The 13510-nt window shown below is 63.5% G+C and overlaps 3 protein-coding genes across 15 annotated transcripts in view; 1 reads left to right on the top strand and 2 right to left on the bottom strand.

Moving 5' to 3' along the window:
* The window catches only part of ESPN (espin), a 31343-nt gene extending 24778 nt beyond the window's left edge, over positions 1 to 6565 (top strand). For all 4 annotated transcript variants that reach the window (XM_082390477.1, XM_082390476.1, XM_082390475.1 and 1 more), the window contains 3 exons: positions 4339 to 4418; positions 4509 to 4520; positions 5632 to 6565. In XM_082390477.1, coding sequence (XP_082246603.1) covers positions 4339 to 4418; positions 4509 to 4520; positions 5632 to 5779 — 240 coding nt within the window. In that variant the 3' untranslated portion in view covers positions 5780 to 6565. The remainder of the gene's footprint in view (positions 1 to 4338; positions 4419 to 4508; positions 4521 to 5631) is intronic.
* A 99-nt stretch (positions 6566 to 6664) lies between these two features.
* TNFRSF25 (TNF receptor superfamily member 25) lies at positions 6665 to 11718 on the bottom strand (the record flags this gene model as incomplete). Its single annotated transcript, XM_082378587.1, has 11 exons — positions 6665 to 7349; positions 7535 to 7715; positions 8174 to 8211; positions 8389 to 8496; positions 8595 to 8650; positions 9419 to 9497; positions 9589 to 9756; positions 10112 to 10246; positions 10445 to 10491; positions 11352 to 11443; positions 11689 to 11718. 11 exons carry the CDS (start codon positions 11716 to 11718, stop codon positions 7027 to 7029), a joined length of 1257 nt encoding a protein of 418 aa, XP_082234713.1. The 3' UTR covers positions 6665 to 7026.
* PLEKHG5 (pleckstrin homology and RhoGEF domain containing G5) overlaps positions 11556 to 13510 on the bottom strand; it is a 51658-nt gene continuing 49703 nt past the window's right edge. For 9 of the 10 annotated variants that reach the window (XM_082390361.1, XM_082390362.1, XM_082390359.1 and 6 more), the window contains 2 exons: positions 12717 to 13493; positions 11556 to 12460 (listed from right to left, as the gene is read on the bottom strand). In XM_082390361.1, coding sequence (XP_082246487.1) covers positions 12451 to 12460; positions 12717 to 13493 — 787 coding nt within the window. In that variant the 3' untranslated portion in view covers positions 11556 to 12450. Of the gene's footprint in view, positions 13494 to 13510 lie in introns of all 10 variants that reach the window. The other variant, XM_082390364.1, reaches the window with a different exon arrangement.

Genomic DNA, 13510 nt, shown 5'->3' with positions numbered 1-13510 from the left:
GTCCTTTAATGAGATGGCAGTGTTTATCACAGTCTAAGATGCCCTCAGATCGCCTGTGATCTTATTAAAATGCTTTTTCTGATTCAGGTGCTCTGGGTGGGGATGGGATTCTGTACTTCTGATAAGCTTCCGGGTGAGGTTGACTCATCCAAGGGACCACATGAGTAACCAAGAGGCTTTTGGTCGTAGTCAGACTGGCCTGGGCTCTTTCCCTGAACTACCACTTTCCACTGATACTGAGCTTCATCCAGCCTCAGGTTTCTCATCTGTTGGATGGGTTGATCATCCCTGGCTGGCAGGATAGTTTGCCATTGATCTGCTCAACAGACATCCCCCCGCGCCGTCTATGTGTTACACACTGTTGTCGCCTCTGGGGGATTCACGGTGAATATGTCAGAGCCGGGGGGTGTCAACCAACAAGCAAGCACAGGACCTTAGTCGAGTGATAAGTGCCCCCAAGGAGACAAAACAGGGCAATGTGAGAGAGTGAGCAAGTGGGGAGGTGCTCTGATGGGGAGGGCAGAGGACTGGGGCAGCCCTAAACCGACCATCCTGTTCGGGTTTGGGGTGGTGGTAGGCGAGGAGAAAGTGATGTCTCAGGTAGACTTGGAAGATGAGGAAGAAGTGGACAGGGGAAATAGTGGGTCAAAGAGCGAGCAGGAAGGACCGGGGAGGTCTGACAGTCAGAGTGGGTGTGGTAGCTCCAAGACAGTACCACTGAAGGGGGTGGAGTGGAGACGTCAGGAGTGGCCAGATCACTAAGTCCTGGCCTTGAAGACGATGGACTTTCTCCTGGAGTAGTGGGGAGCCTGGGAGTGGGGTTAAGCGGAGAAGTTGGCATCGGCATATTTGTATTTGGGAAACTTCTTTGTGTGTGGGACTGTGGTGGGCCAGGATGAACTGGGAGGCCTGTGAGGAGGTGACGGCAGCCCCTCCCCCCCCCCACCTGGGCTGGAAAAACCTGGCACTAAAATGAGGAACAGATGAGACTGTAAGTGCCTGGCAAACCTAGCTTTGTAAGTTGTATTATTATTCCAGGAGTCAGAGAGTGTGGGAACAGGGGTGAAAGCCACAGCTTCAGCCACTTTAAGGGCCTCTCATTCAGCAGTAAAACCGACAGCATGGACAGGGAGGTCTTGGGCCACAGGGGAGTTTGATTAGGGGTCATCTGTCTGGGGTGAGGAGCGGCCTCGCTGGGATCTGGCCTCGAAATCGCAGACCTTGGATGGGGAGGGAGAGGGCTGCCGTCTGTCGCAGCTTCAACGCCTTTTGCATGTTCCTTTGGTGGTGTAATGAGCGACCGAGCCAGGTGTGGAGACCCCATCTGCCGGCCCTGCCTCTGCAACAGCGCCCAACGACCGGCTGTGTCCCCGCCAGCGACCAGAGTGGACACTGCCCAGCGCCTGGAGCGGCGGCCTGGGCCGAAGCCTCGTCCCAGTGTAATCGCCCGCCGGCCAGGCGCGGCCCGTCCCTGCAAACGCAGCCCCGCGGAGCCATTACACCACCCGGGACATGCAAAAGGCGCCCCCGGCGGCCGCTGCGAGAGCCGGGCCAGAGGGAGACGCGCCTCCCTCCCCTCTCTTGTCTTCCCCGCCTTAGCTGACGGCCGCCAGCTCGTGCTGCTACCCCCGCGAGGGCTGGAGGTACTCCCGCGAGCACAACGCCATCCTCGGGCCCTTCGGCGAGCTCATGACCGAGGCCGACATCCTCCGCATGGAGCAGCAAATCGAGAACCTGCAAGTGTTGCACAAGGCGCAGAAGCTGGAGGCGCGCCTGGAGCAGCTGGAGTTGGAGCTGGAGCAGCTGCTGCCCATCTCGGCCGCCCTGTCGGCGCCGCGCTTCACCGTCGACCCGCGCCGCATGCACGGCCGCGCCGCCAGCCTGCCTGCCTGGTGCAGCAAGATCTCCACGCTGCTCAAGAGCATGGCCACGCTGCTGGCCGCGCTGGGCGGACGGCCCGCGCACCTGGCCGAGCTACTTGCCGCCGATACAGGCCAGCCGCTGCCGCCGCTGACCGACGCCCCCTGGCGGCCGGGCCCGCTCTGCTTGGGCCGCTCGCATTCGCTCAGCTGGTGCCGCGAGGCCGTGGCGCGCGAGATCCTCGAGTGCGGCGTCTCGGTGCGGCACCTCCGCGCCACCTACGAGCGGCGCGCCCAGGGCTCGGCGCCCGCGCGCGGCCCGCCCCGAAAGCTCTCGCTGCCCGCCGGCGCCCCGCGCCGCGAGCCCATCCTCGAGGAAGACTACGTGGCGGCCGGCACCGGCGAGCCAAGTGCCGCCGCCGCCAACGGCCTGCCGGCCGCGGGGGAGCCCCTGGGCGTCCTGGGCCCGCCCGAGGCGCCAGGCCGCCAGGCGGCGCTGCCCGAGCCCGAGCAGTTGGCGCGCAGGCCGCCACCCTCCACCGAGCTGCGAGGCGTCCAGGACTACATCGACATGCGCAAGGAGCGCATCGTCTACCTTTTCCTGGAGCATTGGCGCAAGTGGACCTTCCGCGGCCCCGGGCGCCACGCCCAGGTGCGCCTGCGCAGACTGCTGCCCCGCGTGGTGGCCGCCGGCGCCGACCCCGGCCCGGAGGCCGCCGACGCCTCCCAGCCGCCGGCGGGCGATGGCCCGGACGAGCGGCTGCTGCGCCTGCTGAAGCAGCGGCAGGTGGTGGGCAAGCTGCTGGGCCACTGGCGGAGCCTGCTGCGGCAGGTGCCGGCGCGCCAGCCTCGCGGCCCGAGCCTGGCACACGGCTTGTACTGGCCCGAGCACTTCTTGCCGCCCCTCGACGGCGGCGCGCCCCGGCGCTACGACAGCCTCACGCTCGACCTCTTCATGCTCGGCTACTTCCAGCTGCTCGAAATGGGCCTGAGCCGCGAAGAGCGCAAGTTTCGCCACCTGCTGTGCTACGAGATGTTCGACCGGCTGGGTAGCCACCCGTGGGAGCTCATCCGTCTCTTCCACCGCGTGGTACTCGAGGAGGTGGAGGCCGGCCGGCGCGGCTGGAGCGACGGCTTCGAGGACCTCAGGCGCCAGTTCTTCGGAGACACCCCAGAGGCTGAGCCGGCCCGGGAAGAAGAGGTGGAGAAAGAGCAAAAGAAAGGGACAGATAAGGAAGAGAGGGAGCCCACCGAAGAGGCCGCTCCAGCTCAGACGGGCGACTGGCCAGAAGGGCAGCCAGAGGCGCCGGCCCCTGCGCCGCAGCCCCCGTCCCCACCCCCGCCAGCCGCGCCTCCCCCGACGCCGGACCCTCCTAGTTCCGAAGCCCCCGCCGAAGAACCCCTGGAGCTGGTATCTGAGATGGGCGAGTTCAGCAATGAGGACATCTGCCGGTACATCGACCGCAGCTTCTCCTTCTGGAAGGAGAAGGAGGCAGAGCTTTTTGACATCTGAGCCGCAGAATTCGGAATTTACCCTCAAGCGTCTTCACCCAGGCCTGGATGCCTGTCTGATGCCCTCCAGAGGTCAGAATACGGCAGGAAGAAACCAGGACCGGACGAGTGGCCTTGGAAAAGCCAGAGTGCCCAGAACCAGGCTGCCTCAGCCTTTGAGATCCCACGGTGGCCGGTTGTGGGGTGTTGGCCGGAATGGGCAGGGCACGGCACAGAGCCAACCAGGTGTCCCCCTCTGGCTCTCCAGCGATGCCCGGCTCCGTGTGGAGCCAGGTGGAAGAAGCAGCCCCTCTGAGTGCGGGACTGTGGGTCCCCGTTGGGGCAGTGTGGCTCTCTTTCTCTCTTTGGTTTTTCACTGGAGTTCATAGCTACCTGTTTGGCTGAGGTCAAGGGAGCCACATGTGCAGTGTTCGTGTGACGTGTCCAGACCCTTTCTCCTCTGTAACATGAAAGTAATAAAACACTTTGCTGTAAGCTGCCTGTGTTGGATGGCCCCACCCCCATGTCATTGCAGCCACACGATTGTAGAGCTAGCGTCGACCCCCTCTCAGAATAGGACAGGCATGGGACAGAAGGTCCTTCACAGTGGAACCAGGGACCGGCCTGAGCCTCTCTGAGCAGGCAGGATCTGTGGAGGCCCAAGTATGAGTCTGCCCAGAGATTCTGGGCCAGGGGCCTGGAGCCATCTATCCACCCCCCCTGCCCCCCACCTTGGGGAGTCTCCCCCTCTGCTCCTCTCCTACGCCTCCTACACTCAGCTCTGACCTCTCCAGCGCCGCCTCTGGGACACGGGGGCCTGAGTCTTCATCCATTTGCCCTATAGAAGGGCATCAAAAGAGTCTCTTCCTGCGACCCCATCTGTGTCCCGTTGTCCCTGACTCATGCAGGTCCCCTGGGTGGGGGAGCACCCCCGCTGACCCCCGTGTCCCAGCCCATGCTGGCCCTGAAGCCTTGTGCTGTGTTTCAGGAGGAGGAGGAGGAGGCCTGGCTGGCCAGCATGCCCGCCTGGAGGCGGGACATCCTGCGGAAGAAGCTAGAAGAGGAGAGGTGAGCTGAGGAAGATGCGGGGCTTGGCAGGGTGTCTTGATCGTGTCCCTGAGGTGGTGGCACCAACTAACACCATCTCTTTTCTTCCAGGGAGCAGAAGCGGTGAGTGTGGGGCTGGGCCCAACCTGTGTCCCCTCCCCCCACCCAGTCGCAGTCCTTTTGCCCCTTCCTCCAGCCCCATCTTGAGCGCATCCCCTTGTCACTCAGCCCTGTTAGCACAGTGTCTTTGCTCCCAGTAATGCCACCAGACCCCTCTCCCCCAGGAACTTATCCACTGCACCTCAAAGTCTTGCTCTTACGCTCTAATGACCTGTCCCCAATTACCCAGCCCCCATCTCCCGTTAACCTAGCCTTTCTGCCTTGCAGTTAACCCAACCTCAGTATCGATAACCTAGAGCATCTGTCCCTCAGATCTTTAGTTTCTGCCCTTAGTAATCTAGCCGAGTGCTGTCTGATAGATGTATAAGTTGAGCCACATATGTAATATTAAATTCCTAGCCGCCACAGTGAAAAAATAAAAGGATGAGTGAACTTAATAGTCTATTTTACTTAACCCAATAATAATAATTATGAAAATCATTGAGATGTCTTACACTCTTTTTAAAAACTAAGTCTGCGAGATGGGATGAGCATTTTGCACCTACAGTGCGTCTCAGTCCCGACATTTCATATGCTCAACAGCCACACGTGCTTAGCGGCTACCTCATCAGCAGTGCAGGTCTAGCCATGGTCTAATAACCTGCCCCTAATCACCCAGCCCCTGTCTCCCAATAATGTGGTCCCTCTGTTCCCCAGCAGCCCAACCCCAGTCCCCACGAACTCGGGTCCTAGCCCCCGCACCACGCCCTCCTCACTCTCTGTCACACTGTGACCCAGCACCTCTGTTTCCAGTAACACCCCCAGCCAGCAATAACCCAGCTACAGCCTCTCGCTTTCCCAGCTCCTGTGTGTCCCCCAGTGACCCCAGTCTGCCCCCAGTCAAGCTCCTCTGTCCCCAGCAATCCCGCCCACATGCCTCCTAACCCACCCCCTGTCCCCAGTCACCTTCTACCCCTACAACCCATTGCCCTGCCCACCATTCATTAGTGCCTCTGTCCCCAGCAACCCCGCCCCTGCCCTCAGTAACCCACTCCTTGCCATCGGTGACCCCCCCATGGGGCCTGGCCCACCCTCTCACCCTTGCCCGGGATTGTGCCCCCCACCCCACGCCCAGGAAAGAGGAGGCGCGACAGAAGCAGGAGGAGATGCAGCGGGAGAAAGAGCAGTCGGAGAAGCTGCGGACGCTCGGCTACGACGAGAGCAAGCTGGCGCCCTGGCAGCGACAGATCATCCTGAAGAAGGGGGACATCGCTAAGTACTAGACGCCGCCCTCCTGCTCGCAGCCTCGCGAGCTTGGGGCCGCCCCCAGACCCCGCCCCGGCCTGCCAGGCCTGGGCCGAAGGGCTGGGAGCCGCGCCGCCCTCCCCTCCTGCGCTGGAACCCCTCCTTGACTCCTTCCCCGGGCAACCCACTCCCCAACCACCCCCCCCCCCCCGCCCCGGCACCCGCATCCCCTGCCCCGGGCGACGCTGGAGCGCGCCCGCCGCCGCAGTCGCCCAGAAAAAGTGCCCAAGCTGTTGACGCAAAAAGACGCTGCTTATTTGCATGCCTACTTACATATATTTGCATGTCCGTTGAATGTCAAAGTGTGCAGAGCTCTCCCCAGCCCCGTGGGTGGTGACTTTGTTTTCCTGCGGGTCGCGCGCCCGGCTGCCGCCCCCTCCCCTGCACCCCGGAACCCGCGTCGCTGGCGCATCCTGGGCGGAGGCAGGCCCCGCGCTCGGGGAAGGGGTTTTCCTCTCTCCCTGACCCAGATCAGCGCCCGGCCCAGCCCCGGCCGCATTTCCCATCCCCGCCGAGGGTTTCCTCTCAGTCATTTGTTTACCAGAAACGATGAAAACTGCAAACTACCCGTCGGGACAGAGTTGCCGCTCCCGGCGCCCCACCTCCAAGTCTGCGCGCCGTCCCCAGCCAGGCCCCGCACTCCCCGGACCCTTTCACTGTCCTGGTGGAGTGAGTGGAGGACGAGGGATCCTGAACCTGTGTCTCCAACGGCTGCCTCCCCGGTCCCCGCCATCTCGCACCCGCATTAAAGCTCTCTCAGCCGCCCGGGGCTCAGGCTCACTCTCACACGTCGTCACCGCGACTTCCTCTCCTCGGGGTAACTGGGCCACGGCGGAGCCGGAGGGGCAGGCTTGGGCTAAGGGCCACACTGGCCTCCACCGTGGGTGGCAAGACTTCTGGCCCTTTCGACACCCCTGGGAAACCAAGCCTGGGCCACTTAACACCCCCTGTTCCGCGGAAACACCAAGCAGCAGCTTTTTTTCATAGATTTAATAATACCAAGGCCTCAGCCAAACACAGGCCGAGAAACAGCTGATGGTCGTTGGCGCTTCCTCCCCTTAACTGGAACCCTGGGGGCGCGCAGGGGTGAGGCTGGATGGCGCTGCTACGCAGGGCCGTACCAGGGGCTTAATAAGTGACATTAAATGTCTACACGCATAAGTAACCGTACTTAGGGCTTCTGCAAGGGCCACCAGAGCCTCGAAGTGGCGGGTGGGCCCCGGCGTCACGGGCCAGGCTGCAGGCGGCTCCGCAGGTCCTCGGCGCAGCCGTCCAGCCCCATGCGCTCCAGGGCGGCGTAGACGGCGCCCAAGCCCGCGGGCTGCTGCTGGCGCCAGCGCTTGAGCATCTCGTACTGCTGGTCGCGGAAGCGCCTGACCTCCACCTCCACCGCCTCGATCTCTGCCTCGCGCAGCCCCAGCGTGCGCACGAACTCCTTCCATCGCCGCGCGGGCACCGCGTCCATCACGTCGTAGAGCTGCGGGCCCGGCTGGAGCATGGCGGCCGCCGAGCCTGCAGGGGGCGCTGGCGAGGGCGGGGGCGGCGGGCCTGCGGCCAGAGAGAGCCAATGGGGAATGCGGGCAGGGGCCAAGGGGCAGGGGCCCGGCAGGGCAGGGAGGTCCACCTGGTCAGTTAGGGGACGGGAAGTGGGCAAGTGGCCTCAGGAAAGCACAGCTTATCACCTCGGACTCAGGAGGATGGGGTCAAGGCCTCAGGCCCCTGAAATCCCTTACCAAGAGTTCTGCTGGGCAGCTGGTCCCAGGACCAGGTCACCTCCGGGCAGGGCGCCTCCTGGGCCTGGGGAGAGCCAGACGTCCAGCTGCTGCCTACCAGCTGGACGGTGCAGACCTTCTCACTGCTGCTGGGTGTTACCAGAAGGGTGGGGCTGCTGTCCGGGGGTGAGAGGTGGGTGGCCTGGAAGCCAAGAGAGGCCCCAGGTCAGCCTCGCTTGCCTGGCTCTGGGGCCTCTGGCCAGGGGTGGGCATCCCTGGCTCCGTCAGCAAACATCCCCCAGTGGCCGTGCTCTCTCACTGTGACCCAGTAGCAGAGCTATCTCTTTTGCCTGGAATGCCCTGCCCCCGCTGCCTCCTCCTTGTTCCGCCAATCCTGGTAGAGGCCTCGCCGTGGTGACACTCTTCCTACTGAACTGTTCGCTCCTGTTTACCTGTCTGGACCCCCCGTAGACTCAGAGCCACTTGAGGACGGGCCCTGAGCTGCTCTCACTCACTGATAACTCAACACATGTGTTCGTGAGGTCTACCCCGTGCCAGCTACCAGGCGCCGTGCTGGGATCACGAGTTATAATAAGGCCCAACCGCTCAGCTCCAGAAGGCTTGCTCACTCTCATCCTAGAACACTACTGAGAATCTTACCTGCAGGGGGGTCAGGGCCTCCACCCCAGCTTCACCTGTTGAGAGACACAAAGAGAGTCTAATCAGCCACCAGGCAAGGCTCCGGAAACTGCGTCCCTCTGCACCCACTCCCAGCACTCCCTGCCTCAGTTTCCCCCACTGCATCAGGCTGAATGGGCTCTGGGCTACCCATCCTGACGCCAGGCCTCTAGGAACGTGGGCGCGTGTGTGCTTACCAGGAACCATGGCCTTGCAAAGCTGGCAGCGGCGGTATGTGTAGGTCAGGGTGGCACCAAGCAGGAGTGGGACCACCAGGCCTACCAGGAGCACCTGGACCCAGAACACTGAAAGAGCAGCTGGTGGGTGGTGGGTGGTAGCCATCCCCCACCCTCCCCTCAGCCCCTCCCAGCTCTCCCACTGGCGTTTCCATTTCACCACCTACCCTGCCTCCAGCCACAGACAGCCACACAGGGCACAGGACAGCCCCCAAGGGTGCTCCTGCAAGGGGAGGGGATGCGGTGGAGGGTGAGGGAGTACACACCGGGGGGGACTGCTCAGGACCACCTGACATCTTCTCCATCCTGGAGGCCCTTCCCTCCAGAGAGCCTCACTCTACCCAAGAATGTTCCCCAAGTACTGCTGAAACGTCACTGGTGTCCATAACAATAACAACAAACACTACTTATTGAGCTTCTTCTAGACTAGACTGAGGGTCACTAGAATGTCAACTCTGGGATTTGCCTGTTTTGTTCCCTGTTGTTTCCCCAGCACCTAGAACGGTGTCTGGAAATGACAGATGCTCAAGAAACACTTGTGGAGCAGATGAGTGAATAAAGTTAGTCACCCCTTAATCAGAGCCCTGGGGAGAGCCACTAACACCCCCATGTTCAGATGGGGAGGCCACAGATCGGAGAGGTGAAGTAACTTGCCCAAGATCCCTCCGAGAACAAGGGGCAGATCTTGAGTCTCAGCCCAAGTTTTGAAACTATATTAACGCGACTCTCTCTGTAAGTGACACATCCTATCCTTGATGTAGGGCTGGAAGGATTACTAAAGGAAAGTATGACATAAAGTGAAGATATGCCCCCTTATTTATCTGACATAAGGTGAATTCAAATTTCTCTTTACCATCCAGTGTTTGCCTGAAGTGGGACCCACTTACCACAGGGCCAAGCCCCGTCCTCCCTGACCCTCGATCCCCACTCTGCTCCCAGCCTCCCTTCCCCCAGCCTCCCTTCCCCCAGCCCAGGGCAGCCAGGAAGTTACGTGGGGCAGGACACGCAGCTGTTGCCATATTCATAGAAGCCGGGCAGGCAGGTCCCACAGTGAGTGTCTCCGCTGGAACCTGTGGTCCGGGAGATGGTGTGGGTCAGGACTGGAGAGAAGGAGGCAGGGGAAGGGTGTGGGAGTAGACGGCCCGGATCGGGGGTACCCACAGGGGGCCCGTGTGCGGCGGTGCAGGGCCTCACAGTCTGGGCACGGGTGGCAGCGAAAGGGAGAGCTGTGGGGACACTGGCTGACGACGCAGTCCATGAACCAGCCTGGTTTGCAGCCGCAGTGGGTGTCCGCCACCGCCGAGCAGTTCTTCAGGGCCACCTGGGAGGCTGGCAGGGGGATTTGGGAAGACGGGGGAGAGCAGAGACTGTCAGAGCCAAAGAGCCCCACAGAGAGGCAGGACAGGTCCCCTGGAGAATGGAGATGAGGAGACCAGAGACAGGGCCACCCGCAAAGTGAGAGAAATGTGGGGATCACCACAGACCAGAGGCTGGAAGGTCACCAGGATGAGAGGGCACAAAGGCATCCTGAGGCAGGATCAGGGTAGAGGGCCCCGGGGTGGGGTGGGCACAGGGCTCTCCCAGCCAAAGGCTGGGCTCGAGCCAGCCACTTTCTTCAGAAAGACCCTGGCCAGGGCCTGTCCTCCAGAGCCGCCCTGCCCCCAAGCACTAGGCAGCCCCTCACCCTCCTCATCACAGGCCTGGCAGCGGGCACAGCGGGTCTTGTGGTGGTTCTCCCAGGCCAGGAAGGTGCCCCGGGGGCACGGGAGACAGGTGGGGATGCCACAGGGCTTTGTGCAGGGGGCCTTCAGGTAGTGCCCTGTGGAACCCAACCTGGGGTCAAAGAGGGCTGCCGCCTTTCCCTCCGCCTTCCTATCCCGGGCTCCCTACTTCCCCCCCAGCCTCCCCTCGCCCCATCCCTGGCCTGCCTACCACCACTCCCCAGCCCTCCTGACCCCCGCCTGCCCCATGGGCCCTCACTTCCCGCCACGTCCCTCCCACCCCTTCAGTCGCTCACCTGCTGGACAGCCCCTGCAGCAGACCAGACCACTCCTCTTCTGGAAGCTGTGCACACAGTCACACATGGGGCTGGGAGTGCTGCCCTGGCCCTGGGCACCCAGCAGGAGGAGGAGGAGGGCCTGGGGGACAGGGGCTGCTGGCTCTCCGCCTGGCTGCCCAGGCAGGGGACTCTCTCTACCCGGTCTCCCCACCCTTCAGAGGCTCCAGCACTTGCCCACAGGGCAGCCCACTTCTCAGGTTCTTGCCCCCAAGGGGTGCCCATGGGTGGGGCTCTGGACTAATTTCCTTCCCCTGTGCACAGACCAGGCTTGGGAGAAGCAGAGAAGAGGGTTCCCGCCAGCCCCTCTCACAAGGCTGGGCATCAGGCGGTCCCCACTCCCACCCACGCCCTTGGTAAGGTGGAGGGCCCTGATCTTTCTCTGTCTGGGGCCCCCAGATCCCTCCGGCCCCCGAGAGGGTGTTTCCTCTCGGCGGAAGGGCCCCACCCCGGCTGAACCTCTAACTAGGTCGGAAGAGGGGCCGGCCCAGCCCCCAGCGAGGCCGGATCGGAGACTCCTATCCCCACCCCCACCCCATCCCCGCGTCCCCTTCCTCCGCCGCCTCGGGGACTCAGGCCCCGGCCAGGCTCGAGGTCGTGCCCCCGCGACCCCACTCACCGCAGTCAGCGCCGCCGCACACGCCCTGGGCCCCGGCTCCATGGCCCTGGGAGCCACGCTGGGCCCTCGACCCGACCCGGGCTTCCCCGCTCCGCCCGCCGCGGGTGGGGCCCAGGCCGGCGCCCGCAGGCCCGCCCCGCCTACCCCGCGCCGCCCGAGGAGCCCGCCTAGGGGGAGGGGGAGGGGGCAGGGCGGGGCCGCCGGTACCGGGAAGCGAGCCCCCAGGCCGAAGCCCGTACCTGAGCTCACCTGAGGCGGCTGGTGGGCGAGGTGCACACAGGACAGGGCTGCAGCCAGGTCCCACGCCTGGGTTCTAGCTTCAACCCTGAGACCAACGCTTCCTAGGGAGGTGACCTCCCCTCTCTGGGCCTCAGAGCCCGCCCTCAGCCATGAGGGGTTGGGCCAGAAGTACCCAGGTGGGAGACCCACCCTCCCCACGTACTGCGTGCCCCACCCCCCACCCCGCCCTGGAGGGGAGTCCTAGGGGGCACTCTCAGCAGAGCCTGAGACCATGGCCCACCCTGGCATAAGCTCAGAGGGGTGGCTCAGGGCAGGGCCCTCTAAGGTACCACGTGGGGGAGGGCACCTCGTGAGGGGCTCTAGTGGTGGACCTCATGTCTGCGGCAGGGGACAGGGGTTGATCTTGGGAGTACAGGTCAGGCGATCTCTGCCCCACTAATTCACTTCTCCCACAGTCTCTTCCAGCGGGGCCCCACCAGAGGGAGGGGGCAGGAGCCCAGGGAGGCGCCCAAGTGCACCTGAGTCCCGCCCAAGTGCACCTGAGTCCCGAAAGGGGGGCGTTCCAAAAGCAAAGGACTTTTTCCGGTGGAGTATATACAAGTCTTTATAAAAGAATCAAACGCTCAATAAATATGCAACTTTACACAGAGCCCAACCCAAGGACTAGGTGGGTGAGTAGGTGGGAGGGAGGGAGGGAGGTGAGGGCACGGGAACCGTCCCATTTGGGGCCAGATGAGGGTGGAGGTGGGAAGGGCTGCCTGGGATCCCAGCCCTGGAGCCCAGCCCAGAGGCTAGGAGCTGGTGACTTCAGGGAGTAGGGGGCAAGGGACCCTGCCTAGGCTGGGGGGCAGAGGCACAGGCAGGTTAGTGACAGTGACAACTGTGAGGGGGTCCTGCAGCCTGGGCCTGGGCCTCTGCTGAGCCCTCCTCCACTTCCATCCAGTCTCGCAAAGTGCAAATTGGGCCCTGGGGGCGGTGGCAGGGGTCCTGCCCAGCACTCCGGCTCGTGCACACATAAGGCGGCAGCTGGAGCAGGGGCCGGCACACCCCAGGAGGCGTGCTGTCTGCTGTCCCTTGGTCAGTGGCACCCTTGGGAGCCTCCCTCTGCTCAGACCTCCCTGCAGTGGAGAGGAGGGGAGAGGTGGTCCTTCCTTGGCTGAAGGCATTCGGAGGGGCTCCAGCCACCCTCTCCTCCCGACCGGAACCCTAAGGCCTCTTCTTCACCACTGCCCACTGTTTCATCCTCACCAGGTGCTGAGGCCGGTCTCAGGCTCCCTCTCCCATACCCGTCCCCAAATGCCACCTGCTCCCCGCCATGATAGTGCCCCCAGCACACTGGGCCACCTGTCCTCCGCCCCAGGCCAGGCCACTCACGAGGCAGTGAGGGTGGAGTTAAGCAGCAGGGTGGTCCTGATTCGGTAGAGCTGGGCCAACGTCAGCTTCCTGTGCTGGGCAGAGGTCCCTGGGGGGGGCTCAGGCTGGACCCTGGGCGAGGCCCCCGAGGACAGCTCTCTGCTCCTCCTGGTGGGTCCTTTGGGCTCCCCACCTGGGCAGCCGGCTCCACCCTCCAGCTCTGACAGCTCGGGGCCACTGCCAGGGCCTGGTGCCCCCTGGCAATCCCAGCTGGGCCCAGCTTCCTGAGGGGAACCCTGAGTCCTGGTGCCAGGGACGGTAGCAGCCAAGCAGAGTTCCGACAGGCTGCGGCTAGGGGCTGGGGGCGCTCCATGGGTGGGGGCCCCCGATAGCAGCTGGAGGAGACTGGCCTCAGATTTGGACTTGAGCAGGTGGGGCAGACAGGGCAGCAGCTGGACAGGAGTGCGTCGGCGGAGGCGGGGCGAGGGTGGGGGTGAAGGGGCTTGTGATGACTCTGGGGGCCGGAGTGCTGGCTCCACCGTAGGGGCTGGGGCCATAAAGTCTTGCAGGGAGGTCGGGGAGAGGGTGCCGTAGGCGGAGTCCATGGAGCAGGAGCGGCCATCCACTGGGCCCAGGGGCAGCAGCTCGCTGGTGGGCGTGACAGATGAGGCGGTGGTGCTGAGAGAGGTCTCGTCTGATTGGGAGCTGAAGGGGCCGCCCTCGAACTCGGGAGAGGACAGCATCTCGCCAGGCTCCGCCACCACCATGGCCAGGGTCTCCGTGGAGCCATCCGAGACACTGTGGAGCCGAGAGGA

The sequence above is a fragment of the Balaenoptera borealis genome (assembly GCF_965194805.1).
Source record: "Balaenoptera borealis genome assembly, chromosome: 1".
Classification (NCBI taxonomy): domain Eukaryota; kingdom Metazoa; phylum Chordata; class Mammalia; order Artiodactyla; family Balaenopteridae; genus Balaenoptera; species Balaenoptera borealis.
Note: the sequence above shows the minus strand (reverse complement) of the source record. Positions and strands in the feature narration are given on the sequence as shown.